We start from the raw sequence: 27,608 nt of genomic DNA on the forward strand, positions 1-27,608 counted from the left end.
TAATTCAGTGTCATGTTGATAGAAATAGCAACCTTAACCAGTCATCTTTTATTTTTGGCCGAGACAACTAACTATAAAATATAACCCAGATGGTGGAGCTATGATAGTAAAGACACAGAGATGACATTTTGCTGATGAATTTGCTAGCCTTTGCTTCTCCACTTTCAGTTTTATACCAAATCTTTTATGATGTAAGTTGCTTGCTTATGTATTTTAGGACAGCCCCATAGGATGAAAAACGTGACGAATGGCATTTTTAGATCTTGGATTATTTCAGTTAACTTTTGTTTCATTTCCCTCTTCGAATTGCCTTTTTGACTTTTTCTCTTTTTTGCTAAATCCATACCCTAACCTATATTTAGGCCGTGCCATGAATAGTGGGTCCTATTTCAATTTATTTCTGAATACATACTTAAAGGCATTGAGAATATAGTATTCTGCTCGGTCTCTGTGCCTGTCCTGGAACTGGGGATTCTGAGAGTGAGGGGAGTTGGGCACATTATAGTGTGGTCTCTGGTCTCAGCCAGCTTCCCCATAGTATGCCTCAAACTGAGATGACAAAAGGCGTTATGTAAGGGTAGTTTAGTGAAGCCAGTGTGGGATTGTTCAGAACATTTTTTGCATTGGAGATGAGGAGTGGGAAAGGCAGTGGGTGTGTGGTGCTGAGTTTGCTGCAGTAGTAAAGAAGTACGAGACGTTTCCTTGTGTTCTCTGGCGTGAGTGCTCCCTGAAGCTGCCCTCTTGCCTTATTTCTCAAAGGTTGGGGTCTTAAGGCACTGCCTATGGTGAATCAGTCCACAGAGACGGACAGGAAAGGGAAGAAAGAGCTAACGTTAGGAAAAAACCTTCTAAATGATGTGCATAATTCTCACAATGACCCCATGAGCTCAGTACAGAGATTTGAGTTGTGGCTATGAATTGAGGCTCTGCCTTATGCTTGGTATGCTTTTGTCTGTGGCATGTATATGTGTGTGTGTCTCCATTATCATAAAGGAGTTATATCAATACCTCTTTGAGGAAGCAATGTATGCCTTCCTCCTCCCAAAGGCATCCGAATAATAGAGAATCTGTAGAGAGTACAAAAATTCCTCTTGCATTTATTTTGTAAATATTATTAATTTTTGGTTCAGGCTTTAAGTTTGTTTTCACAGATCCAGTTTGCTTCTGTGTCTCTTGGCCACATTATGGAGCCATCTGTTTTTTAATACTTATGAGTCTACGGCAGTCTCTATTCAAATTAAAAAGACCATTGACAGGTAGTTCCCACTGTGGCTCAGTGGTTAACGAATCTGACTAGGAATCATGAGGTTGAGGGTTCGATCCCTGGCCTCGCTCAGTCGGTTAAGGATCCGGCGTTGCCGTGACCTGTGGTGTAGGACACAGACACAGTTTGGATCTGGTGTTGGTGTGGCTGTGGCTGTGGCGTAGGCCAGCGGCTACAGCTCTGATTAGATCCCTAGCCTGGGAACCTCCATGTGCAGAGGGATGCAGCCCTCAAAAGACAAAAAAAAAAAAAAAAAAAGGCCAGCGACAATCTTTTACAAGTGTACGTTTCAGGAATGAAAAGCAATTTAAGTAACCAATGGACTGTTATGAGTTTAAACATTCTGGCTTACGCTCTAAAAATGATTGTTAGTTCCTTTACTTAGATCTTCTAGATACTTTTGGTGATTACATTAGAGATAGCCAATTCCCTGGACTAATTTGAAGCAAAGAAATGCACTATGCTTGTATATTCATTTTAGTGAAGAGCCTTCTCGAACATCATTCTTTGGGCCTTTCTTTTATACAGCCTACTCTGGTGTGAAATCTCTTGGTTTTAATTTCTCCTTTTGATCTGTGGTCCTGCATTTTTACCGTTTCCTGGACACTGGCATGTGCTTTGACTGATGTTCTATTGTTTATCAGGCAAACACAATACCACTCTTAGAAAGGTTGCAACTGGATGGATATTGCAGTTGTTCTTGGTATTGTTCTACCTAATGTTGCCATCCAGGCTAGATAATGTGGCGATCCCTCTCATCACTTAGGCCACTGGTAAAACTAAATAAACTCTCAGGATATAAACTCTCAAGATATTTTTGTAACATTGACATTTTATTCAAGAAAACTTGGACAACCCCATCAAAAAATGGGCAGAAGATCTAAACAGACAATCCTCCAGAAAAGACATACAGATGGCCAAAAAACACATGAAAAGATGTTCAACATCACTCATTATTAGAGAAATGCAAATCAAAACCACTCTGAGGTACCACCTTACACCAGCCAGAATGGCCATCATCAAAACGTCTACAAAACAATAGGTACTGCAGAGGGTGTGGAGAAAAAGGAACACCTATTACACAGTTGGTGGGATTGTAAATTGGTGCAACCACTGTGGAAAACAGTATGGAGATTCCTCGGAAAACTCAAAATAGAACTACCGTTTGATCCAGCAATCCCACTCCTGGGCATCTATCCAGAGAAAACCACGACTCACAAACACACATGTACTCCATTGTTCATTGCAGCACCCTTTTCAATAGCCAAGACATGGAAACAAACTAAATATCCATCGACAGAGGAGTGCATCCAGAAGATGTGGTACATATACACAATGGAACATTACTCAGCCATTAAAAGGAACATTTTTAGCAACATGGATGGATCTAGAAATTATCATGCTAAGTGAAGTCAGCTATACGATGAGACACCAGCATCAAATGCTTTCACTGACATGTGGAATCTGAAAAAAGGACAGAATGAACTTTGTAGAACAGATACTGATTCACAGACTTTGAAAAAACTTGCGGTTTCCAAAGGAGACAGTTCGGGGGGTGGGGCGATGCACTGGGGTTGTGGGTTGGAAATGCTATAAAATTGGATTGTGATGATCATTGTACTATAAATGTAATAAATTCATTGAGGAATAAAAAAAGTCAAAAAAAAATGAGCAGGAGATTTCTAATGGCCAAATCCCTGGGCCTTGTTTAAGATCTCAAAAAAAAAAAAAAAAAAAAAACCTTGGCTCCACTGTACATTGAATTTGCATTCAAAAATCAACTTGTCATTATTTTTTTATACTTGTGTGTGGATGGATAAGACTCTGCATGCATGCTTGCGCATGCGTGTGTGTGTGTGTGTGTGTCTATGAAAAAAGACAGTATCTAAACCCATACAGTAGCTTCTCTCGTATGATAGGCCTTGAAAGTATACAAAAAACCTGTATGTATCATGTAACAGTATGGGTTCTAGACTCTCTGGAACCCTCATTACTCTCTACAGACTGTGTAGTCCTAATATTAAGTGTTGACAGGACTAGTCCTTCTAAGAAACTGGCTGTATTTAATACCAGGACATCTTACAGAAAATAATTGATTTTGGGTTTTTACATACTTATAAGTCATGGAGGTGCTAAGGATGGCTAAAAGCTGAAATATGAAATAGTTTTAGAATCAGTCCATTCTTTTATGTCTTAACTGCCATCCATTTTTAGAAGGCATTATAATTAGAATCCTCTAATTACTCTTGCAAGAAGCCAAAAATATACCAGTATTTCTTTTGCTTACATATTTTATCCAGGTATCTCTTGCCATTGTAGGTATTTATCTTTTTCAGGAACTAAATAAGTAAGCAACAAATAGGCAAGGGCTCTTAAGAATATGTCAGTTTCAGAGAACCCCCAGGCCTTTAGTGAAGGCATTTCACATGTTGGACTCTTAGAAACCAGCTGTTACATAACTCAGCCTGGCATGCTGGCGTCAAACAGGGAGTAGCTCCTTTTCTGTAATACTTTCAGCAAATCCTTACTGAGAAAGCAGAACCCCAGACTGACAGTGCCTGTGAAGGGAGCTACAGTGAGTGACAGCAACTGCTAGTTGTATGTTGGACTTTTGGTATCACCTGCCAGTTGTGTCAATATTAATCTTTAAGTATGACCAGAAATAGAATACTTTCACATTTGAAAAGAAACCAGATTCCAGATTTCGAAGTTTCCACATAGATATTTGATTTATTCAATATAAAGGGTCTATAAGCAGGAATTTATTCCTACAGTATTATTTAACTATTCAAGGGAAGTGATTATGTTTTCATGATTTCTAAATTGGCTTGGGAAAATTATCTGAAACTTTCTTTTTTTTTTTTGGTCTTTTTGTCTTTTTGCCATTTCTTGGGCCGCTCCTGGCAGCATATGGAGATTCCCGGGCTAGGGGTTGAATCGGAGCTGTAGCTGCCAGCCTACGCCAGAGCCACAGCAGCACAGGATCCGAGCCGCGTCTGCGACCTACACCACAGCTCACGGCAACGCTGGAACCTTGACCCACTGAGCAAGGGCAGGGATCGAACCCGCAACCTCATGGTTCCTAGTCGGATTCGTTAACCACTGTGCCACGATGGGAACTCCTGGAACTTTCTTAAGGGAGAGTCATTTTAGTATGTCAGCAAAATTTTATGAGTTGGGTAAAAGTGAATTAAATACCTTATCCCTTAATTCCCCTGAAGGCAAAACTATTAACTCGAATCAATGATGCACAGTTGTTTTCTGTAACATGTTGAACTCTTTCCAAGACCCAATTTTTCAATAGGATTCTTGTGGTTCACTCATGCTGTGGGGAAGAAGAGAGGTCCCTGCTCTCAATGAGCTTATATTTCAATAGGGGAGATAAACTTTGGAAATGTATTTAGCCAATTAATTTTATAATAATAATAATCTTCCTCTCTTTGTGGTTCTAGCCTGAGGACACTTCTTCCCAAATAGTCTAAAAGAGCAGATATTAATTCCTTTGTCACCTAGGATCAGGTAATAGGAAACAGCCTTGCCCCTTTGAGTTTCTTTCCTTTGAACCATGCCGTCATCCTCATTGTTGTCTTCCTCTGGCTCCCAAGTCATTTTCTTTTATTCATCCTGGACTTTAGTGCTGGTGACAGACTTGCCTTCTTCACTCCCAACACCCACCATCATCCTGATGGCTTCAGTATGTTTGTGGACATTTCCTTGACAGTTTCTTCATCTCCTCATTGACAAAAATCACCTTCCTTATTTTACTTCATCTCCAAAAGGCACTCACTTACCTTATTTTAACCCTCTGCTCTTGTTAAACAGATCTTATGCCATCACACAAGTGTTCCAACTATACATGTAAGCTCTCGCTTTCTGACCATCATGTGAACTCAGCTCTTTCTGCTCGATTAATCATGAGAATCAAACTCCGTGGTAGATTGGGATCACTAGAAATCCATAGTCACCAGCTTCACCCGGGGCCACAGCATTCCTGGAGATCCTCCTACATTTGTCTGTTCAGTTCCCTTTCTCCTCTCCTCTCCATTTTACTCCATTCAGTTCTCTCCAAACACCAACCAATCCTTCCTACCAGTCCACCCCCTTATAGCTGAGGAAACTGAGGTCATGCAGTAGAAATTCCCTTATCTACCAGTCCTACAAATTGACTTTATCTTCATTCATCCTATCTTTCTTTTCTCATTTTATACAAGAAGTAGAGCCCCTCCTTGGCCCTATGTTTTGGATCCCATGATATCTGATCTCACACCAACTGTTATCACTTATCTCATGTACACCCAAAACATTCTCTACCATATTGAATATATACATACATATGACTGGGTCACTTTTCTGTACAGTTGAAATTGACAAAACACTGTAAATCAACTATAATAGAAAAAATAAAAATCATAAAAATAAAATAAAAAGTTGAATGCTTCCGTTGATCCTGTATCTTCTTCTGTCCTTGATGAAATTTCTCCACCAATTCAGGCAAACTTCCTATAGGAGGATCACAGTCATCTTCAGTCCTCTGCTCGCTTCATCTTTGTTTAATGAAGATGGATTTAATGAAGGAGTGGATTTTCCCAACTTTCTTGAGATATAATTGATGTATAGTATTAAGTTTAAGATGTACAGTGTGTTGATTTGCTGTAAGTATATATTGCAGACTGTTTACCATTTATGGAGTTAGATAACACCATCATGTCACATAAGTACCATTTCTTTTCCTTCCTTCTTTTCTCTGTCTTTCTTTCTTTCTTTTCTTTTCTTTCTTTCTTTCTTTCTTTCTTTCTTTCTTTCTTTCTTTCTTTCTTTCTTTCTTTCTTCTTTCTTTCTTTCTTTCTCTCTCTCTCTCTCTCTATCTCTCTCTCCCTCCCTCCCTCCCTTCCTCCCTCTCTCTCTCTCTCTCTCTTTTTCTTTCTTTCTTTCTTTCCTTCCTTCCTTCTTTCCTTCTTTCCTTCCTTCCTTATTAAAAACACACCTGTGGCATATGGAAGTTCTCAGGCTAGGGGTTGAATCAGAGCTGCAGCTGCCGGCCTCTGCCACAACCCCAGCAATGCTGTATCTGAACTGCATCTGCAACCTACACCGCACCTCATGGCAGCACCAGATCTTTCATCCGCTGAGTGAGGCTAGGTTTTGAACCTCCATCCTCATGGTTACTAGTCGGGTTTGTAACCTGCTGAGCCATAATGGGAGCTCCCATAACTGCCATTTCCTTTTTGTGGTGGGAACATTTAAGATCTACTTGCTTAGCAACTCTCAAGTGTATAATACAGTGATGTTAAAAATAACCGCTATGCTGTATATTAGATTCCCAGAACTTATTCACTTTATAACTAAAGTGTATACTTTGTATACTTTGCCATGACATCATGTATACATGGAATCTACAAAAGCCAAACTCAGAAACAGAGTCTAGAAAGGTGGTTACCAGGATCTGGGGTTTGGGGCAATTAGGAGCATGTTGGTCAGAGAGCATGAACTTGCAGTTGTAAGAATATATAAGGGGTATGTTTAATCTCAGTTTTACTTGATGTTTGATCAGCATTAGGTCCTGATACCGTCTCCACTTCAGATTGTATCTCCATTTCCCTTTCATATCTCGATACACTTTATTTCCATCTTCTCTCTTTTTGCTAGCTCATCTTCTTGAATCCTGTCAGGGTGGAAAGTGTGGTAAAAGAGAAAAGGTGGCCTAGAATGGATCCCTGAATATCCAATGTTTAGCGTTTACAGGAGAGAAAAGTCAATTATATTTAATGATGATGATGTACTTTTGTTCATAGATGTTATACATTGTATGTGTGTGTATATATATCGTTGTATAATTTGTTGTTGTTGTTGTTGAGCTAGCATCTGTGGAATGTTTACTCTCTGCCAGGTATTATGAATAAGCTTGAGGACACAAAATTAAATCAAGCACAGCTCCTGACTTTGAGGCTTCACATTGTTATCAGAAATGTAGATGTATGTGCTTTCCTAGCACTGATATACATGGGCCTGCAGCCTTAGACACCTTGGGTTGTGGTACCAATGACTATTTTATTCATTATCAAAATTTGGACATGGACATTTAGTGTGTGTGTGTGTGTGTGTGTGTGTGTGTGTGTGTGAGAGTGTGTGTGTTTTGGCCACATCTGTGGCATGTGGAAGTTCCAGGGCCAAGGATTAAGCCTGAGCCACAGAAGTGACAATCCTTGATCCTTAACATGCTGAGCCACCAGGGAGCTCCCCGGACATGAATATTTAGAAATAGAGTTTGAGGGAGTTCCCGTCGTGGCGCAGTGGTTAACGAATCTGACTAGGAACCATGAGGTTGCGGGTTCGGTCCCTGCCCTTGCTCAGTGGGTTAACGATCCGGCGTTGCCGTGAGCTGTGGTGTAGGTTGCAGACGCGGCTCGGATCCCGCGTTGCTGTGGCTCTGGCGTAGGCTGGTGGCTACAGCTCCGATTCGACCCCTAGCCTGGGAATCTCCATATGCCGTGGGAGCGGCCGAAGAAATAGCAACAACAGCAACAATAACAACAACAACAAAACAAAACAAAAAAAAAGAAATAGAGTTTGATTTTGGTCCATTTACTCTTTGAAGGCAAATGTTTAATTTACTTTGAACTTTACATTAACAATAGTCAATGTTTTAAAATTCAAATCGCAAAAACAAAGGTGAGGTAATTTATGGAAATAAAATAACAGTTTATTCTTTTTTTTTTTTTTTCAAATTCAGGGCAAGGGGTTGAGTATTTTTTTTTTTTTTTGGACTTTTTAGGGCTACACCCATGGCATATGGAGGTTCCCAGGCTAGGGGTCAAATGGCAGCTGTAGCCGCTGGCCTACACCATAGCCACAACCACGCCAGATCAGAGCAGCGTCTGCAACCTATACCACAGCACGTGGCAATGCTGGATCCTCAATCTACTGAGCGAGGCCAGGGATTGAAACTGCGTTCTCATGTATTCTAGTCAGATTCATTTCTGCTGAGCCACGACAGGAACTCCTTGATTGAGTTTTTTAAGGGAGAGAAGGGAATGGGAAGAAATTTCATTGTAGTACTTTGTGTCTTTTACGGTTGTTTTCTTCCCATGATGGCAGTGGTGCCCCTTAACCTAGAACTCTGTACCAGAAGATGTGCTGAATGGGTCATGTGAATTATCTCATTTACTCCTCCCTTAACGTGGAGGTGAATACCTTTTTCATATGTTTTTCCATAAGTTAAAGTTAACACTTAAAGAATGTGAATTATATATAAATCTGACTTTGGAGCCTACACTTTTAACACTATGATATATTGAAAGAAAGTTAAGTGCAATATTTAACTTTAGATTATTCTTGTATCCACATTTTATCCTACATGGCATTTTATATCATTTAATCATTTTATATAACAGTCGTTTCATATACACCATTCAGCTTTCACAACAAACCTGTGATATAGGCAAGGCAAATACTGCCCATCTGAGGCTATGAACATACACTTAAATAAATTGCATGAGTTGCATGTGCTGGTAGACCAACAACTAGATTCTAGGCTTCCTGACTCTGAATTTAATTTTTCATTATATGGGGTACTTCTGCATTAATTTAGTTTGCCAAAGGATAAAGCTGTTCTTGTTCTTTAGAGTTTGTCTCCTTCCCTCGTTTAATTCGACTTTATTTCACTTATTTAGTTAATAATCCAAGAACGTTGCTGGAGTAGCAAAAATTTGATTGGAATCATCACCTTCAGTATTTTGGGTAATGGGGTGGAGTGGAAACAGCGTTAAAAGCAGAGTCCTTCCATTCTGTTCCCAGGCTGGTCTCCTGGATGGGTTCAGGTTGACATCTGGTGTGGCTTCCATTGCTCTCTTCTCTTGGGAAGCCCTGGTTGACTACTTGACACCAGGCATTAGCTCTGACCGAAGCATTAGCCCAAGCGAGTTTTGCGTAATTAAGCTGTTGAGATTGGTTTTCCCTGAGTGGACAAAAGAGCCATACAAGGTGAGGGCTCTGTTGAAGTGATAAAGTTGATTAGATCCTGAGCAGTAAAGGAATTTGATCTTAGAAATTTCCTCTAGCTCTCGTTAATGAGGCATAGACAACGCTTAGCAGAGAAAATGAGGTCACTAAAGAAGAGAAACATTTTTTTCTTTATTAAAGACTTCTTTCATTCCTTTTTAAATCAAGGCTTAAATTTATGGTCCAGAATAGAGCTCAATATAAATGAACAAATTAAGAAACTTTTCCTCAGGGGTGTAGTAAACATCTTTAAACTTATCACCTACATGAGGCCAAGAAGGTGAAACAATTTGAGAAAGTAAAGCTAGGAGATAAGCCAAGAAGTAAAATAATTTAATTAATGCTGACTGCAATAAAACTGAAACAATGAACTGATTCTTACCCAGATGTGTGGTCTGTTTATAAGAATGTATTTTTTTCCGAAAATAACTAAAAAGTTTTTTTTTTCTTTCTATACCTTCCCTTTGCTTGAACTCACATTCAGGCCAGTCAAACTTGTGTTCCTGGATACATTTATACAAATCTCGTATATTAACAATGTTTATTATCTTACCTTTTGGTTTATACAGCACTTTTACAGATGCTCCTATTGAATCCTCATAAAACTTTATAAAGTTGCATTATCTCCATATTAGAGAGTTGGGACTTGGATCTAAAATTTGCTCAAGAATTTGTAAACAGAGAGTTGGGAGTTTAATACAAGTTTTCTCATCCAAAGATGATCTATATCACAGCTGCTTCAAGTTATATATTATTTAATGTCTGATTCTTTTCTTCTATTTCTTGCTAAGCCTTTGTTCCAATGGTTTAGAAAGCGATGTGACAATTGTTCTCATATTGAATACATTTACATGATATGCAAGTCATAATGTACAAGTAACACACGTGTGTGCACACACACACACACACACGTGTATCCTGTATTTTAGATTAGCCTTCCTTTTATCATGAAACATTTGTTTTCCCACAAAGATCTCATTCTTCCACTTCTTAGCGTCAATTTATTCCAATGAAATTAATAGTCATAAAGGGCAGATTTGAAGTAGAAAAGAAGTAACGCAGGAGCTAGTTGATGATGGGAGTGTTTGAAGTGAAAATGAAACTACTACCCAGCCTACTGTGTCCCCTTGTCACTGGCTTTGTGGTGGTGGATGTAGGTTATTATATGAGACTGGGAATGCTGATAATTCTGCTATTTAGTCAATATGATATATATTTAGTTTGCAATTTAAAATGACACTTAAACATTTAGACTTTCAAAGGACATTGAAAGGCTATTTAAGGAAATGTTCTATTGTGTTTGTTTTTCTATCTTGAGAGAAAGCGTAGTGAGCCTGATGGAAGATTGGAACCCTGGGGGCTGGTTTAGGTCCATCCCTGGCTCTACCACTTGTTATCTGTTAGACTTTGGTGCAGTCACCTAACTTGAAATTGAGGATAAAAATGTTACCTACCTCATATGATTGTAGTGAAAATTAAATGAGTGCATGTGTGTGGAGAGAAAGAGAGAGAGGGAGGGAGGGAAAGAGAGAGAGAGGGAGGGAGGGAAAGAGAGAGAGAGGGAGGGAGGGAGGGGGAGAGAGAGGGAAACAACTGCAGATGTGAGCCTCAACACACATGCTCACTTAGAACAGTCTCTTGAATACAGTGAGTGCTCAATAAATGTTAATTGTTATTATGAGCTGAGTCAATCAGACTTTAGAGAAACTGTGTGTCACAAGTTACCGGAGAATTCCTAATGACCAACTTTAACTTATACTTTTTAAAGTTTTTCGTGACCTTTTATTTTACCATAGCCTACATCTACTTTATGCAGATTCTCAAACTTCTATTTGTTGTTTTATTTCTACACAGTTAACAGCAAGCTTCAGTAATTTCCCTTTCTCCCATAGAGCCCCTAAGTCTGTACTGAGCTAGAACCACCGCCGGAATCCAGGATTGGCAAATATTCATGAAGATTATGGGAAAGGAGGTCATGGGATCCCATTGGAGAGACCCTGTCTTCCTAAAATTTACGTTTATGTTTATCCAGATGCCATTGTTTATGCACATATCTGATTTTTAAAATTATGGTTCTTATACTTTATCTGGCCTTTTCTAACCCTTTTGGTGGGAGCGTGGACCTGCCTGAAGCCTCCTGATACTTCTCTTCCTGCCTCGACCATTATTATGTTGTGGGCCTCTTCTGCTGGCTGTCTTCTTGTTTTCCCTTATCCTCTTTATCTTCCTAGGCCATCTCACACACTGATCCCCTTAACTTCCAAATAAGTTGAACTTTCAAATAACTTTAAAATAAGTGGTTAAGAGCTTACTCGCTTCCATGATGATGACTTTGAAATCTCAAGCTTTATTTTAGACCCTCTTGGTCTGTGACAGATGTATCTGCCTAGTTGTCTCAACTGTTCACCCCATATGTGTCCAAGGCTTATTAAATCTGTAATGTCAGAAATGTACTTAGTTATCTTCTGCTCAAATTTGTACCTTTTTCTGTATCTGGTTAGGGATCCTGACAGTGCTGGGGCACAGGGTAGACTGCCCCCAAATGTGCCTCAGTGGTATACTTTTTTACGTTGAATTAGTTATTTAAGAAAAGGCCAGTGCAAAGAGGTACTACACTCTGACTCTCCTTTCTATCTCCCTGAAGGCAGGAAATAAATCTCTCATGTGAAAGTTGCATCCTCTACATTTGGAGGTAGAAAGACAGCCTTATCACCAGAGAGGGAATTTGGAGCCGAAAAGCCTGTATAAACATATCTTGTTACTTCTCTAATTTACTACCTCAGGTCCAAACTCTGCTTAGGTTCTTCCCTAGTTGAGGAACCCAAACCTTTCTTTGTCTTGTCACTTCCTAGCAAATTTATTGTTTCTTTGTCTAAAAGGCATAAAAGCTGCCTCTGCTTTGGTCTCTTCTTAGGTCCCATTTCTCTGAGATCTTAGTGTGAAAACTCGATCTTTTTCTCCTGTTAATCTGTCTTGTGTCAATTTTATTATTAGTCCTGTCACAGGAAGTCATGAGAGGTAGAGAGGGAAATTTACCCCTTCCTGACAATAGATAATAGCATTTTCCATCTATGGACCCAAGCCAGGAATCAGAATTGTCCTATTATTTCTCTGCAACTATTGAATCAATAAGTTCTATTTGTCTGTTTTTTTTATTTTTTTATTTTTAGGCATTGTTTATTTATCCTATCGTTTTCTTTTTTCTTTTTTTCTACTGCTGCTAGAATATTATCTGACTGTCTGTTTCTAGTCTTATCTTCTTTGGGGCCATTCTTCATCTTTTAGCCAAATATATATTTTGATAGATCAATTTGATTATATTTTATTCCTGCTTTAAACAGCACTTCCAGTACATTTTTTCTAAAGTGTTTTGCAAAATACTCCAAAGATAACCTACGCATTTGTACAAATGGAGGAGCCCACAGTCAAATAATATGTTGAAAGGTGGCATGCTAAATCTGTTTTCTCTTGAAAAGTCACAACACATGTTATTAAGAAAAGGCTTGTGAAGTTCTGTCATTGACTGTAATAATAAAATTCTCAGTTGTGAGCTTCTATTTGAACATTGATTTTTTTTTTTTTTACAACTTGTATCTCACTTTATTTTCATAATTACCTCACAGAGTAGGCACAACAAGAATCATCATCATTCTACAGATAAACTGAGATTCAACAGCTCAATTATATGCCCAAGCTTGGCCTCCATCTTTCATTATTGAGATTTTATTACTAGCGGTTGTTATCAGGTGTGTGGTAATGATCATATTGGAATCAGGGTTCATGGTGAAACCCCTCTGTTTGAAATCTTGGGATTTAAAAAGCTCCAAGACACTAAATATCACCCAACATATAGCACAATTCAGCACTGTGTGTTATTCTTCATTTTGAACATTTATTTTTAAAAATGTTTGTTAGATATTTATTTCAACTATTTTTTCAAATATGTATCAATAATAATATTTATTTAATTTTTAAAAAATTGATTAGCCATTGACTCATTGATATAATCCTGACTCACTCTCAAGTTATATAAGGTCTTCCATGCCTACCTCTCTAAGTTTATCTCTTTCCTCTTGTGTCTTTGTAGTCATATATTTCACATTGATTTAGTTTCCCAAACACAAAGTTCTATTATGTTCTATTGTGTATGGTTCCCGTTGCCTGGAATGCCACTAATCAATATGATGACCTCAGTTTTTAATAATTCAGCTATTTAAAAAAGCTTAGGTCAGTTGATGTCTTTGCTGGTGAGCATACTGCTTGGTACATTGTAGATGTTCAATGTGTGTTAAATAAATAACAAAAATGGGAGAAATCAATAAGGGAAAATTTAAGGATATGAGATTTGCTGTATCTGCCTATTCATTCTGCTTATATATCACCCATTCAGGGAATCTAACAATACTTAATAGCAGTTGCTTTAAACGTTTGGTGTGGGTTACTTGACCTCAGTAGGTTAGTTGTTCTTCAAAAATTTTTGTCTACCTATACAACAGTTAGGAAATGACATTATAAGATAAAGTTTTAATTCTTGTAGGACAAAGGTTAAATTTTATTTTTCTTAAGTGTGTTATAGCTGTTCTTTCACTGTGGAAATTCCTTAAAAATGATTGTCGTAATTTTTTTTTCTATTTCTTCCTGACAGGTAATATTTGAAGCCGAAGTCTCAGGTGGGAGAAGTGGTTATATTGCCATTGACGACATCCAAGTCCTGAGTTATCCTTGTGGTAGGTTGTGATTAAGAATTGTATTCTTCAATATCCTTTCAGCACTTGTCTTATATTGACAGTGACTATTGATTATTTATCACTTGGTCATTGCTGTCTCTTTTGTTATTACTCCCAACCTTCTCTTCAGCTCTAAAACAACACCGAAATAATTCTAGAGTTTTTGAATCAAATCGTTTTCAGATTTGTAACTAATCGTACTACACATATTAAAGGATTCTTTTAATTATTTAGTTACTGAAAATTGTTCAAAGGAAAACCACTGTCCCAAATTGGCATCACTTGTGCTAAAAGCCCATGATACCAAACCTAGATTTATACCTGATCTAATGGCAGTTTCAGCTGTTTCCAGAAATGTAATCTTGATTGACCAGTCTTGAGTTCCAGTAAGGTAGTCTGTCCTGTGGTTCCTCTCCATCCCCCAGAGGAAGAAGAGGTGATTTTCATGATAAAACTCTTCTGTTCCTTTTTTGCCCCAGAGAAGTTATCCTGACCCAAAACTAATTATTTCTTTTCCTTTTTGCAGATAGCTCCATTGCACCACCCCTTTTCTTATAAAAACCTTCCACTTTGTACAACCCCTTGGATCTGTCTTCTAGTTGCTAGATAGGCTGTTATATGAGTCATGAATCCCCTGATAAAACCAATTAGATCTTTATTTTTAGTTGAATTTTTGTTTTCTTATCAGAACAAAGTAAAAAATATAAATGAAACTCCTGATAGGACTTGTTCTATCTTTTGGTATTATTAAATTGTCTAGGAAAGCAAAGAATAGCAAATCAGAGTTCAATGGCGTGTTTAATAAAAAGAAGCCTCACTAACTTATGTGATCTGCTAACTTGAAAGTTGAGTGAAATGAAGAAAATGAAATAATTCTGTAGTTAGGACTAATTTTTTTATGTCATAATAAAATTTGGCCAATTCATATTAAACAACAAAGCAATAGAAAACACACAAAACAAGAAACTCAATTTATTAACATACTGTTTTGTATGTCCTTAGATTCACATTGGCTGGTCTTCAGGTGGTGTAACTAAATTTGTGTTTACATCACATACTCTGAAAGACAATTATTGCCTGCATTCGATAGAGCCAGGCATAAAACGACTGGCATAAATTCAGACTTTAGCTGTGTCTCCTAATAGCAGTGTTTTATAGGGCCCATGAATTCTGGATGATCTGTTCAGTAATTCTTGTGATGGAAATTCTCTAATACTTTATAAGCAACTTGTACAAGGGCCGCCACCATGCCATGCCAATGGCTAAGGCTTGTGTTCCTGCTAACTGGTTGTCAAACCTCAGTGTGCATCAGAATCACTGACAGGCTGTGGCAAATCACAGATTACTTGCACATCCCTGCCCCCCTCCATTCGGAATTCATAGGGCTGGGGTGGAGCCTGAGAGTTTGCATTTCCAATTAGTTCACAGGTAATACTGCTCTTGAGTTGGCAGTTTGAGAACCACTGTTCTAACTTGTGTTCCAGTGCAAGCATTCCTTTTCCCGAAGCACCTACTGAGCTGAGGTACTGGAGAAAGATGTAGCAGGTGAGGGTCTAAGGGTTTATTCCATGTGGTGTATTCTAAGAAAAAGGAGAACAAGATTATCTCACTCAAGATTGGTTGACTAAATTCCTTCAGTCCATTCATATACGAGATCACTGTGTCCATCTACTGTTCATTTATACTTCTTGAAAGAGAGAGGTTAAAGAAAAGCTTTCATGAGTAAATAATTTAAAAAAAATTATAAATCGAACACGACAATAGTTTCATTGTAATATGGTCCTCCATGCGCTTTCTTCTATTCAGTGAAGCTTAGCTTTTTGTGTTTATATTTACCTTCAGTTGAAAATATGAATAAACTTCAGTTTTAAAAGGTACTTATAGAGAACACTTACTTGACAGTCATGTAACTCATGTATATTTTGACTGCAGTCATTACTTTTTTGTTGGTCTAATATTTCTTTTGGGTAACTTTCTTAGGACTGTAACAGTTAAGCTGATACTCTATTTGAGAGGAAGAACTGTCCCTTGTTCTTTGAAGTACTAGAGGATTATAGCCATTAAAATTTTAAAAAAAGGAAAGATCTAACTGCTTAAAGTTTAACGTAATAGCTCAGCAGAACTGTATATGTCAGTATTTGTGATATCATTCTGTGTTTTCCCTATAGTTTTCTATTATGCTCTGCTTTGTACCTGTTTGATCTCTTTTGCTTGCTTTGCCTTGTAACTAGTTTTGTTATCACCCATATGCAAAATGCTAAGGGGATTCTCTAGCAGTAATTGAGTAGCTGTTGGGGCTCACTATGTATAGAACAGTGTTCTAGCAATTATGGGGCAGTGAGTACTAGAGCTACTGGAAAAAAAAAAAAGAACAGAGTAAGAGAGAGAGAGCCAGCGGTGTCTTTCAGCACAAAGGAAAAGCAATTTTCTTCTATATGGCATTAGTCTTGGCCAAAGGTAAGAGTATTAACAACATTATTCTGTTGAGAAAAAGTAACTGGGCAAGTTTTCTTCATGTGGAAAAAATAATTTTTTTTTTCCCTTGCCTTCACAGATAAATCTCCTCATTTCCTCCGTCTGGGGGACGTAGAGGTCAATGCAGGGCAGAATGCTACATTTCAGTGTATTGCTACAGGGAGAGATGCTGTGCATAACAAGTTATGGCTGCAGGTAAGGCTAAGTTGGCCGCTGAGCTAAAGGGTACATTTGATTTTTTAAAAATTCACAAATTCTTTTTCCCTGTGTGTGTGGAAGGTTGGCAGTGGGGAAGGTAGGCGTATATGTATGTGACAGGTTGTCTTTTGTGTAAGTTTGATTTAATTGGCTACAGATTCATTTCAGATATTTCCATTTTTGGAATATGAATACAAATATGACAGTGTATAGTTAATAAGTATTCAGGTTCGTTTCTTGTGAAACCTAATGATTCTCTAATATCATGTCCAAACTGCAGAAACAATTTTTCTAGATCCATTCCAAACAGGGAAACAATGAAAATTGCCTCATTTAATATTTTGAAACACAACTTGCAAGAGTGTAGTACTTTAGTAGGAACTGTCATGCTCTGATACATATTTTAAAAGTATTTTAAGAAACATTTGGGAGTATTTCTGGAAATGTGAATTGGAAGAGAGCCAATTAATTTTTTTTTTTTTTTAGTATTTTTGTGATTAAGGGTTAATCACAGATCTGAGGACAAGATATTTGCTTCTCACATATTAAATCCTCAATAAATGTGTATTTAATAAATTGCAATCTAGCATACATGTTGGGGGAATGTAAATGGTGCCTATAAAGAGCTTTAAAAGAATCTGAGAAAGCAGAGACTAAGGAATTAGCCATGCCTTCCAAGGATATCTGTCAATCCTAGGATGGAGGGACCTGGGGACTGGGGGCTGGGAGGAGCTAAGAGCAGCTCTAAAGCTTTGAGGCTGGACTTAGGACAGATGACTGTTGAGCTAAATATTTGAAGCTAGAATGTAAGTAATAATATTCTCTGTGCACCTTTATTATTATTATTTTTAATTCTATTTGCATCAGAATGAAGAAAGGGATGTAATTAGTTAGAATTTTAAATTCCTGAGAATGCCAATAGAGACCAAAAAGGGAAATCATTAGCTTAGTTTCTTGAACATAGACACCAGGCTTTATTTTATGATATCTTTAGAGAGGTAAAATTAATGTTGAGGATCATTGTTAGGCTGCATGAGGTTGGGGTAATGATTATAATAAATGATTATTGAAATTATACCTAGTATAATGCCTGATATTGTACTGGGTGTTGTGAATGTGTTTTCTCATTCAATTCCCACATCCAGTTGGATGTTGTAACATGTATATTTTCATATAAATCTAATTATCACTACTTTTATAATTTACTTGACATGTGGGTATCAGGATATCATACTGAATATGTGAAAAGAAAATGAAATCCCTCCTTTTTTTTTCCCCTTGTGATTATGCTAATTTCCTCTACTGATATTGAAATGTAAGATAATTCTTCCTGGAGAGTGTATTGTATAATGTGCAACCCGTTTCATCAGCTAAATATCAAGTCAGAATCCTTCTTACTTTCTCTCTAAACCTAAATAATTAGTGTTAAAAGTGTTTTTAGATAATTTTCTAATGATTTTGCTAATACTTTTTCATTTAGGTAGGGGCATTGTTGGCATTCGATTTTGTGATCCATATAGTCTTGTCTTGGAGAACCAGAAACTCTCCAGCCTGCCCCTAGTTTTATGCTGTAGGATTTAATGTGACATTGAAATAAAAAGAGTTTTGTGTACTTAGATACCAGCTGCCTTGTGGAATGAAGACTTTTTGGCCCTACTGCTCGGAGGGGGTTGCAGTAAAAATACTGCTGATTTATTGTTTCCTATTTTGTAGATTGACCCATTTCATTCTAATTTTTAAAAATTTCCCTCTTGCCATTTTTCAACTAAAGATGAGAGATAAATACATTCTGTTCGATTTCTATTCTACTTTATTTTTTCCTCTCTTCTTTCCCTTTACATTTTCCAAGGTAAATTTATGTATTTCTTGTCTATTTTGACATTGAGATTGCCCAGTTCTTCCACGGTTTACATATTCGCCTTACTGATGAAAAAGCTTTTCTTCCTTTTTTTTTGTCTTTTTGTCTTTTTTGTTGTTGTTGTTGTTGCTATTTCTTGGGCCGCTCCCGCGGCATATGGAGGTTCCCAGGCTAGGGGTTGAATCGGAGCTGTAGCCACCGGCCTAAGCCAGAGCCACAGCAACGCGGGATCCGAGCCGCGTCTGCAACCTACACCACAGCTCACGGCAACGCCGGATCGTCAACCCACTGAGCAAGGGCAGGGACCGAACCCGCAACCTCATAGTTCCTAGTTGGATTCGTTAACCACTGCGCCACGACGGGAACTCCTTTTCTGCCTTTTTTAATAATACCACTTAAATTACCTTAATTTAGTCTTTTAAATCATTCTTCTCCATATTTAAGAAATATTGAAAATGACCAAATACTCAGTTTAGGGATGTTTTCAAATAAATAAGATTGTGGTACACAGATAAAGATGTAGATATATGGATACAACTGACATCTGTATCATTTGAGTGAGTAAATCAGAAAGTATCCAATGATTAAAAACATGATCCACCTTTTGCTAGAAGTAGTAGAAACATAACAAAGGAGGAAGAATCTTGATTCTACAATTAATCTGCAAAGCCAGCCCATACAAATAGAAGTCAAGATGTTTTTGCCCAGTGTAGAACAACTTCCCAAATATCAGGAGGTCCAGTTCTTAAGTATAACCTTAATCTAACCCTTTAACCCTCATAACCCAGTTAATCATGCAGGTTTAGAGAATTCATTGAACTCTTCTAGGCCTCAGTTTCCTTATCTATAAAAGGAGATGTGAAGAGAGACTAAAATCTCTTCCAGCTATAAAATGCTAGAACAGGTTTTTACATTATTTTTGATGATCTGAAACATGGTCTTGATCACAGTTTTTGTTTAATGGAAAAATGGAAAACTTTTAAGTTATTGATTTTGTATGGGAAAACAATGGTCCTTTAAATTAAGTATCATTGTGAGAACAACTGCTTAAAATCTCTGCTGAGAATGAATGCATTTTGAGTCTACTCAAAATGAAAGGTCTTTTTACTTCTTACAAAAGTAATGGAATAATTGAAGTAGCTGTTACACCTGCCATGGTCATGTATAATACGAACAGCCATCAAGGAGTTACTGCTTTGGTGTAGTGGCATTGGCAGTGTCTCTGGAGTGCTGGGATGCAGGTCAATACCCAGCCTGGCACAGTGGGTTAGCACTGGGTGTTGCCTCCGCTACAGTGTAGGTCACAACTGTGGCTCAGATCTGATCTCTGGCCTAGGAACTCAGTATGCTGTGGGGCAGCCAAAAAAAAAACCCAAACAAACAAAAATCAACTTTTGATGTCCTCCAAATCATTTCTGTTATATAATATTAAGTTTCAATTGGTAAGTGTTGTTTGAATATGGGGTAAAAGAACAAAAACTAAGAAAGCAGACAATTTTCTATTTTAAAGGAAAAGTGATACAGTAGAACTGCCATGAAAGACACTGATCATAATATCTGAAAGTATATGATAAAGTAATTTGCTTATAGAAATACATTTAGAGAATAACTTCTCTCATTTGTTCATTGTCTTTCACTTACAGTTGGTATTTCAGTCCTTTTTATTGTTTAAAATGACATCCTGCTGTGTGGCACTGGGAACTATGTCTAGTCACTTATGATGGAGCATGATAATGTGAGAAAATAGAATGTGTACATGTATGTGTAACTGGGTCACCATGCTGTAAAGTAGAAAAAAAAATTGTATTGTGGAAATAACAATAAAAAAAGAAAGAAAAAAAATGAAATGACATAAATTAGGTAAATTAAAAAATGGAGCACAAAAAAGCAGATAGTGCATTACCTGCGATAATATAGGATAATCCATAAAGTGTATCACACTGGTTCTGCTATATCTTTAGGGAGTGTTCTTTCCTGTAAGATCTCAGATTATGTAATTATAGAGTCTTAGAAGTGGGGCATTCATTCTAGACATTTAGAAAACAATGACAACACATATAAGGCAAATTAACTTCTTTGTACATGCTGAGTGAACTACTAATGCATAGAACAATATGGATGGATGTTTTTAGAAGTCTGTTGAATGTCAGCAAGCTATAAATATGGTGAAATCATGAGGCTTTGTGAAACATAATTTTAAAAAGTATGTTATGCAGTTCATTCATATTGGAAAAGGGAGTTAGAATAAAGTCTTTAGTCACTTGCAGAGAATTTCCAAATTCTTTTTCTTTCATAAAGCTCAATGAAGTAGCTTGCATGCTAGATATGAACACAACATTTTTTCCCGGCTTACAATCTGCAGTTTTTTCCCTACATGAACAGATGTTTTTCAGTGCTTACAACAAGTTTTAGTACTATGTATGCCACTTTGTGTTCATAAGGAACCCCCAGTGGTAGAGAATTTGTGGATCATAACTTAAGGCTTATGGTAAAACACAGGTTACAGGAAACAAGATCACAAGTGAAAATTTATACTGAAATAAAATAATCAAACACATGGTTATATTCCTGAGAAGTATCATAATTTTCTTATAGGAAAGGGAAAAATTAGGTTATGTAGGTTATATTTGTAAGTTAAAAATTGTAGTCATGACTTTTTTATTGCAACACAATAATATGGATGTTAGATAAGGTTATGGCAGGGACAAGTGAATATACAACTAACAAATGACACAGCAGTGCTACTGCTAAGTATTTATGTAAGAGAAATAAAAGCCTGTGTTCACAAAAAGACTTGTGGAAGAATGTTTATAATAGCCTTATTCATAATAACCAATAATTGTGAAATGTCCATTAACAGGAGAATGGATAAACAACTTGTGGTTCATTCAAGCAATGGAATGCTACTCAGTAGTAACTAAGGGTACATAACTGTTAAAGGCACTGGGATGGATAGCTCAGCAGTGTTGTTTTCAGAAAGAGAATAGACACATGAAAGAGTGCATGGCTTATGACTCCATTTAAGATAAATTCTGGAAGAGACAATGCTATTCTATGGTGAAGAAATTAGAACAGTGTTTGACGGTGTTGGGTGAGGATTGCTGGGAAGTGGACAAAGGAAGCTTTCTGATGTAGCATAAATTATAGCTTTATTGAGGTTTGGGGTCTATGGATATATACACATTTGTCAGAAGTTAAGATTTATCCAATTCGCTGTGTATCATTTACCTCAATAAATCACAAATGAGGAAAAAGTGAGCATATGAAACCTTTTATCAAATAACCCCATCACTGGCCGCACTCATCAAGCCATAGGTGGAAATGGCCTACAAACGTTACCTGCATTTTTATCCATCTTGTCTATTCGAAGTCATTTGATTAGGTTCAAAAATAATTTTTCATCATTAGTCTAAGGTGAAATATAGAATAAAGCATGTTCTGAGTATTCCGTTATCAGAACATGTCATAACATTCGAGGAGGTGAAAGAGTTGAAACAGGTTGGACTGTAACTTACAAATTAGTATTCTTTATGAAGGTCCAGTGTAAGTGGACACCTACATAGCAAATCAAATAGAGCCCATTGCTGGAACATCTGTCAGACCATATGCTTTGGCTTCAGGTTCAGTGTAGAAACTAAAATGCTAATGACTCCATCCATCATTACAGAGCTTGGTGGGCATGCATCTTAGGGTTGGACAGAGAAATTCACCAGTGGAGTTATTGAACATAGGGAATTGTGCAGGGAGATCTGGTGGCACCATTTGTTTTGGTGAACTGAAAGGAGGCTGTTTAACGTGTGACTGGTCATCCTATGCAGATTGCCATCAGAGCTGTGGCAGTTGGGCCAGGCTGTCAGGAATCTCTGCAGGTGCTGGCACTGTGCCTCCTGCGTGCGCCTGCCAAATCAGGAAAGCCAGCTATCGCTTTGCCCTTGGTGAGGCTCGTCACTGCTAAAGCAGTGTGATATGGCCAGTGTCTCAGCCAAAGGAAATGTCATTCCTTATGGAGCAATAGATAATTTAAGCAATAGATTGAGAGTAAAATTAGTACAATGAGATGCAAATGGCTCAAACAAACAACCAGAGAGAGGCTGACCTTTTCCAGTACCAACTGTTGTCAGCTGAGGGTCAATGAAAATGGTTGGTCTGAAACTTCTGGCCACATAGTGTTTTATCTATCCAGGCCAATGACATAGCCTTGTTTCTATACTGCATGTGAACATCCTCATGTAGCACTGGAAATCAGAAGCATGATTTTAAAAAATACGAATAATTTGAAAGTACAGAAATTCTATTTGGTGAACTATATCACTATAGTATTTCCAATGTCAAATAGTCCTTGGTCACACAGCTTTTGCTGATGCTGCTGTAGTATTTTCCTGTGCCTATTTAAACTGTCATATGAGGTGCCTAGATGCTTGTTGTATGTGTAATTTCTCTAAGAGATTTTACTCTCCCTGAAATGATTTCTTTCTGAGAAAAAAATTTGATAATTTTTCATTTATTATAATGAAGGGAAAATCTTGGAAACAACCCATGACTAGAAACTTGCAGTTTACAGTGGGCAATTTAAACGATATATGTGATTAGATCACACCGGGTACCATAGGCAGGGGTGAAGAAATGAATGAGCTATAGTAAAATTCTCCTAATGTCTGGACTTGGTGAAAATTCTGACATTTTTGAGATTACTGGCCCTATGAGTGGCTGACACATATTTGAAATATTAGAAAAACAAAAGGCAGTGTATAATTACCAGGGCCATGAATAAAGTTGAAGAAATGATGTCAGGATGGCTAAATGAACATATTATAAATATATCTTGTGATTTGTGGGAGACTGGTTACATTTTCTAAAATCTTAGAGTATTGGAAATGTGCAAGAGGGATTTAATTTTTTTTTTATAGATACTAAAGTACAATAATAACTAATGGTTTGAAGCTATTTGGTGAGAGATATAAGCTGATTATAAGGAAGAACTTTGTAATTGTAGGGCTGTTGAAACCTAGAATGAGCTACTCCAGGAGATAGTAAAATGACAATTAGTGGAACTATCCAAGCATAATCTGGATAAGCACTTGCTAGAGATGTAGAGGACATTCAAGCATGAGGCTGAAGGCTTTTTAAAATCCTTTCAGCCCTGAGAAGTGCTTGTATAACTGAAAAAGAAAAGATCGTATGGACTCTAAACCCTGTATTATTATAGTCAGAGTCGAGCGAGAGCATCATAGACTGGAGTGTTTGGTGAAATCATTAAGGAAGATGTGATTGAGTCTTTGAAGGACATATAGGACTTGGATAGCAAAGATTAAGTGGGCATAGTTATCAATGCAGTTGAGTGTATGTATGCGGGGTGGAGTAGGAACATTAAAAGAAGGATCATTTTTTTTTTTCCCTTCATTATTTAAAGTTTTATTGAAGTATAGTTGATTTACAATGTTGTGATAATTTCTGCTGTTGCAACAGATTGATTGAGTTATACACATACACATATCCATTCTTTTGCAGATTCTTTCTCCATACGGGGTATCATAGAATATTGGGTAGAGTTCCCTGTTCAGGTTTCAGTTGCCCATCCACCGTGATCTTCTTTTTAAAAAAAAAAAAATTATTAGAGTGTAGTCGATTTACAATGTTGTACTAATTTCTGATCTTTTTTTCAAAAAATTATTAGATTGTAGTTGATTTACAATGTTGTACTAATTTCTGCTGTGCAGCAAAGTGACCCAATTACACACACACACCCCCACCCTTTTTTGCTCTTTTTTAGGGCCACACCCGCAGCATATGGAGGTTCCCAGGTCCAATTGGAGCTACAACTGCCAGCCTACAGTACCACAGCCACAGCAATGCCAGATCCCAGCTGCATCTGCGACCTACACCAAAACTCATGACAATGCCAGATCCTTAACCCATTGTGTGAGGCCAGGGATTGAACCTTCAACCTCATGGTTCCTAGTTGGATTCATTTCCCCTGCGCCACAACGGGATCTCCTTCATTCCCTTTTTTATGTTATCTTCTATCGCCGTTTATCCCAGGAGACTAGATATAGTTCCCTGTGCTATACAGTAGGATCTCATTGCTTATTCATTTGAAATGTAATAATTGGCATCTCTCAACCCTAAACTCCCAGTCCATTCCACTCCTTTCCCTAGCCCAATTCTGATCTTCTTTAACTGGAAGGTTCACAATGGGAAGTAGAAGAAATAGAGTTTATGACAGGGTGGGGACTGGACCATGATGGAACCAAAAGCAAGAAAGGAGCCACTGCTAGCAGGATAGACATCAATAGTGAGGGCCTAGGATTGGATGATGCCAGTAGATTTGGAAACACGTGAGGAAGGAAGGAGAGGGATCAATGAAAGAAGATGACAGAATTTGCATCAGGTTGGTACCAGGTGAAAGAATTTGGGAGAATGTGAGAGTGAAATAATGAAGACAGCTTTTGAAAGTCCCTCAAACATTTATGTTTTACAGCCAGTCTGTGAGTTTTATTTTCTTGTTTTCTGTCTGGGAATTAATTTGTCTCTTCAACCCGTTTGTTTACTTTTCTGCCTTTCTACCTTGATAATTGCATGTAAGTTTTCCTAAATAGGAATGAAAGATAGGAGGCATTACCATTCCTTTTGGCCCTTTTTAGCCTTAAAAACCGTTTCCCAAGACAATTTTCAGCTTGTGACCAAATTAAACCTCTGGGTGGTCCTGGTTCCCCTTAGGAGAATTCATCTGTGGGAAGGCTGTCAGTGCTTTCTGCCTTGACTTCTGTATCTTGTGCCTCACTGACTAGGACCTGTGTAAGAGAGGAGGGTTGACCATTTCCGTTGTGCTTTCCTGACTCCTTGTAGACTGATAGATGAACCCCAGCCTGCTATGTAATTCTAATTTTCTCTGTTTATCCTTAGTTGAAACATTACTGATTTTTTTCTGTGTGTATGCTGATTTACAATTCTGCTCCACCTAAGAAACCATGTTCTATTTGGTAGTTAATAGCCATCACTCTCGTCAGCCCTGCTTTTCCTGAGGACATTGGCTTATTTAAATTCATGTCATTATGTTCTTCCTTCATGGCTTCATGTGAAGAATTACAATCATTGGCCTTGAAGTAGAATCACTAAGTATCATAGATTATAAATGTTTATCTTTTACCCTTGGCATTTGGGTCTGTGTGTATATAATGATGAGCATCGGAAAGTTTAATCATACTTAATTTTTGGAATTGCTAAATATTCCTGAGGTCATCTTGGTTGGCTTTGTGTGGCTTTCTACCATAAAGAACTCATGCCTTAAATGCATTTTCATTCTTCAATAATTTATAAACTCTGGAGTTTCTTGTCTATAGATTACATAATTGATTATAAATGAATAATGTGTGGAATATTCTTTATCTTCTTTATCTTTCCCTAGAGCATGACTGTAAAAGCCCGGCCATCATAGAAGCTCAAGGATTTCTTCTTATCGATATCTATAAATAACAATTTACTGCTTTTTCTGTGCAAGCATAATATATTATCCTACTATTCACAGAGCTACCCATTTAGTGTGTTTTTTCAGGTGTGTCACGTCAGACATGTTACAAATTTCCATTGAGCTCCTGTGATCAGTGTTACAACATGGGGGGTCTCTCTGGTAGAGGGCTGTGTTTCTTCTTTTTAAAAAGGGGTCTCATTTAAAGATCTAATGTCTATAACATTATTTTAAAATAAAAAATTGAGAAAACCACAGAAAAATGAAAAACAATGATGAGGAATTTTTATAAGATACCCACTACGTGGGTTAAGAAAAGACTTTGCCAGGTATCCTAAGGGCTTCTTCCAAGTGCCCCATTCCAGACGCAACTGAGCCATCGCCCTACCCCTACAAATCATAATTATCATGACTTTGAGCCCTTGTATTTTTTTCTTCACTTACATCTATATAGTGTCCTTCTACACTATGTGTTAGTCTTGTCTATTTTTTAAAAATATGTCTTTTAAAGTCTTTCTTAATCTGTGTGTTTGTCCTCTAGCCCTTCTTTTCTTCACAATTTTTCTGGTGAGGAACTGAGGACATCTGACTTGTAGTTTTCACACAGTCTCTGTTTTACTGATTGTGTACAAATATTCTCTCCAGTTCAGCATGTTCCTTTGAATTTCCTGAAAATTGGCAGCCAGATGCTGTGTTCGATTCTCTGGTGATGCTAGAGGTGGTGCTTGGTGTGCTTACAGGAGGCACAAAATGTCTCCTGGTTTTTTTTTTTTTTTTGGTGATGCTGGTACCAATTTATGCTTATTGCCTATTAAATTGTGGTACTCTGATTTTATTATTTCTTTCATACTTGTTTAATTAATTAAACGATACTTCTCATCTACTATTTATCTACCCAGAGGCATAGTTCTTTTAAGGAAGGGGAGGGTAACTCCTCAAATTTATGCCTGAATTATTGTTTTTCAGTAATTCCTGTTATCCTCCAATGGTGACTGATTCTTCCTCTTTTGTTTTTTTAGTATCAGGAACTCATGGATTTAAACGTACTGAATGGACTTCAGTTCATTGACATTATTACTATTTTAAAAACTCAAATTGTCCCATTTTTGATCAGTCATTGGGATTAGAGTCCTTTCGATAAGACTTTGGAAGACTTTGGTGGCTTTCTTATGTTACTGTCTGATGCCAGTGTCATCGTGCACATTTTCTCTTCCAGATCTGGTGCTCTGTTTTGCTTGGTTAACAAGAAATTGTATTTCAGGACCATTATGTGTATTCTGAGGGTTACTAATTTCTAGAGCTTTTAAGAATATATATGTATACTTAAGGGTATTATTATTCAGTATTAGTTTATACTGAAATTTCAAATTCAAGTCTGAGTATTTTCACTTAATATTTTCTCTGTTATAGTTTGTCAGCTGCTTCTTTTATTTTTTACCTTATAATCTTATTTTTGGTTCTCAAAGAGACAGAGAAAGAAAAAATTAGAATATCCCATAATCACTCATTTTTATATGTCATGTTTCTGGGTTTTTTTTTTGGGGGGGGGGGTAGGGGGGCCCACAGCAAATGGAGTTCCCAGGCCAGGGATCAGATCCTAGCCGCAGGAGCAACGTAAGACAC

The 27,608-nt window shown here is 37.5% G+C and overlaps 1 protein-coding gene across 2 annotated transcripts in view; it reads left to right on the top strand.

Annotated features, from left to right (window-relative positions):
• Positions 1-27,608, top strand: part of PTPRK (protein tyrosine phosphatase receptor type K) — a 570,706-nt gene that overhangs the window by 267,672 nt on the left and 275,426 nt on the right. For both annotated transcript variants that reach the window (XM_047758978.1, XM_047758985.1), the window contains exons 4-5: positions 13,908-13,989; positions 16,544-16,659. In XM_047758978.1, the coding sequence (XP_047614934.1) occupies positions 13,908-13,989; positions 16,544-16,659 (198 nt within the window). The remainder of the gene's footprint in view (positions 1-13,907; positions 13,990-16,543; positions 16,660-27,608) is intronic.

The sequence above is a fragment of the Phacochoerus africanus genome, chromosome 2, assembly GCF_016906955.1.
Source record: "Phacochoerus africanus isolate WHEZ1 chromosome 2, ROS_Pafr_v1, whole genome shotgun sequence".
In the NCBI taxonomy this organism is placed as follows: domain Eukaryota; kingdom Metazoa; phylum Chordata; class Mammalia; order Artiodactyla; family Suidae; genus Phacochoerus; species Phacochoerus africanus.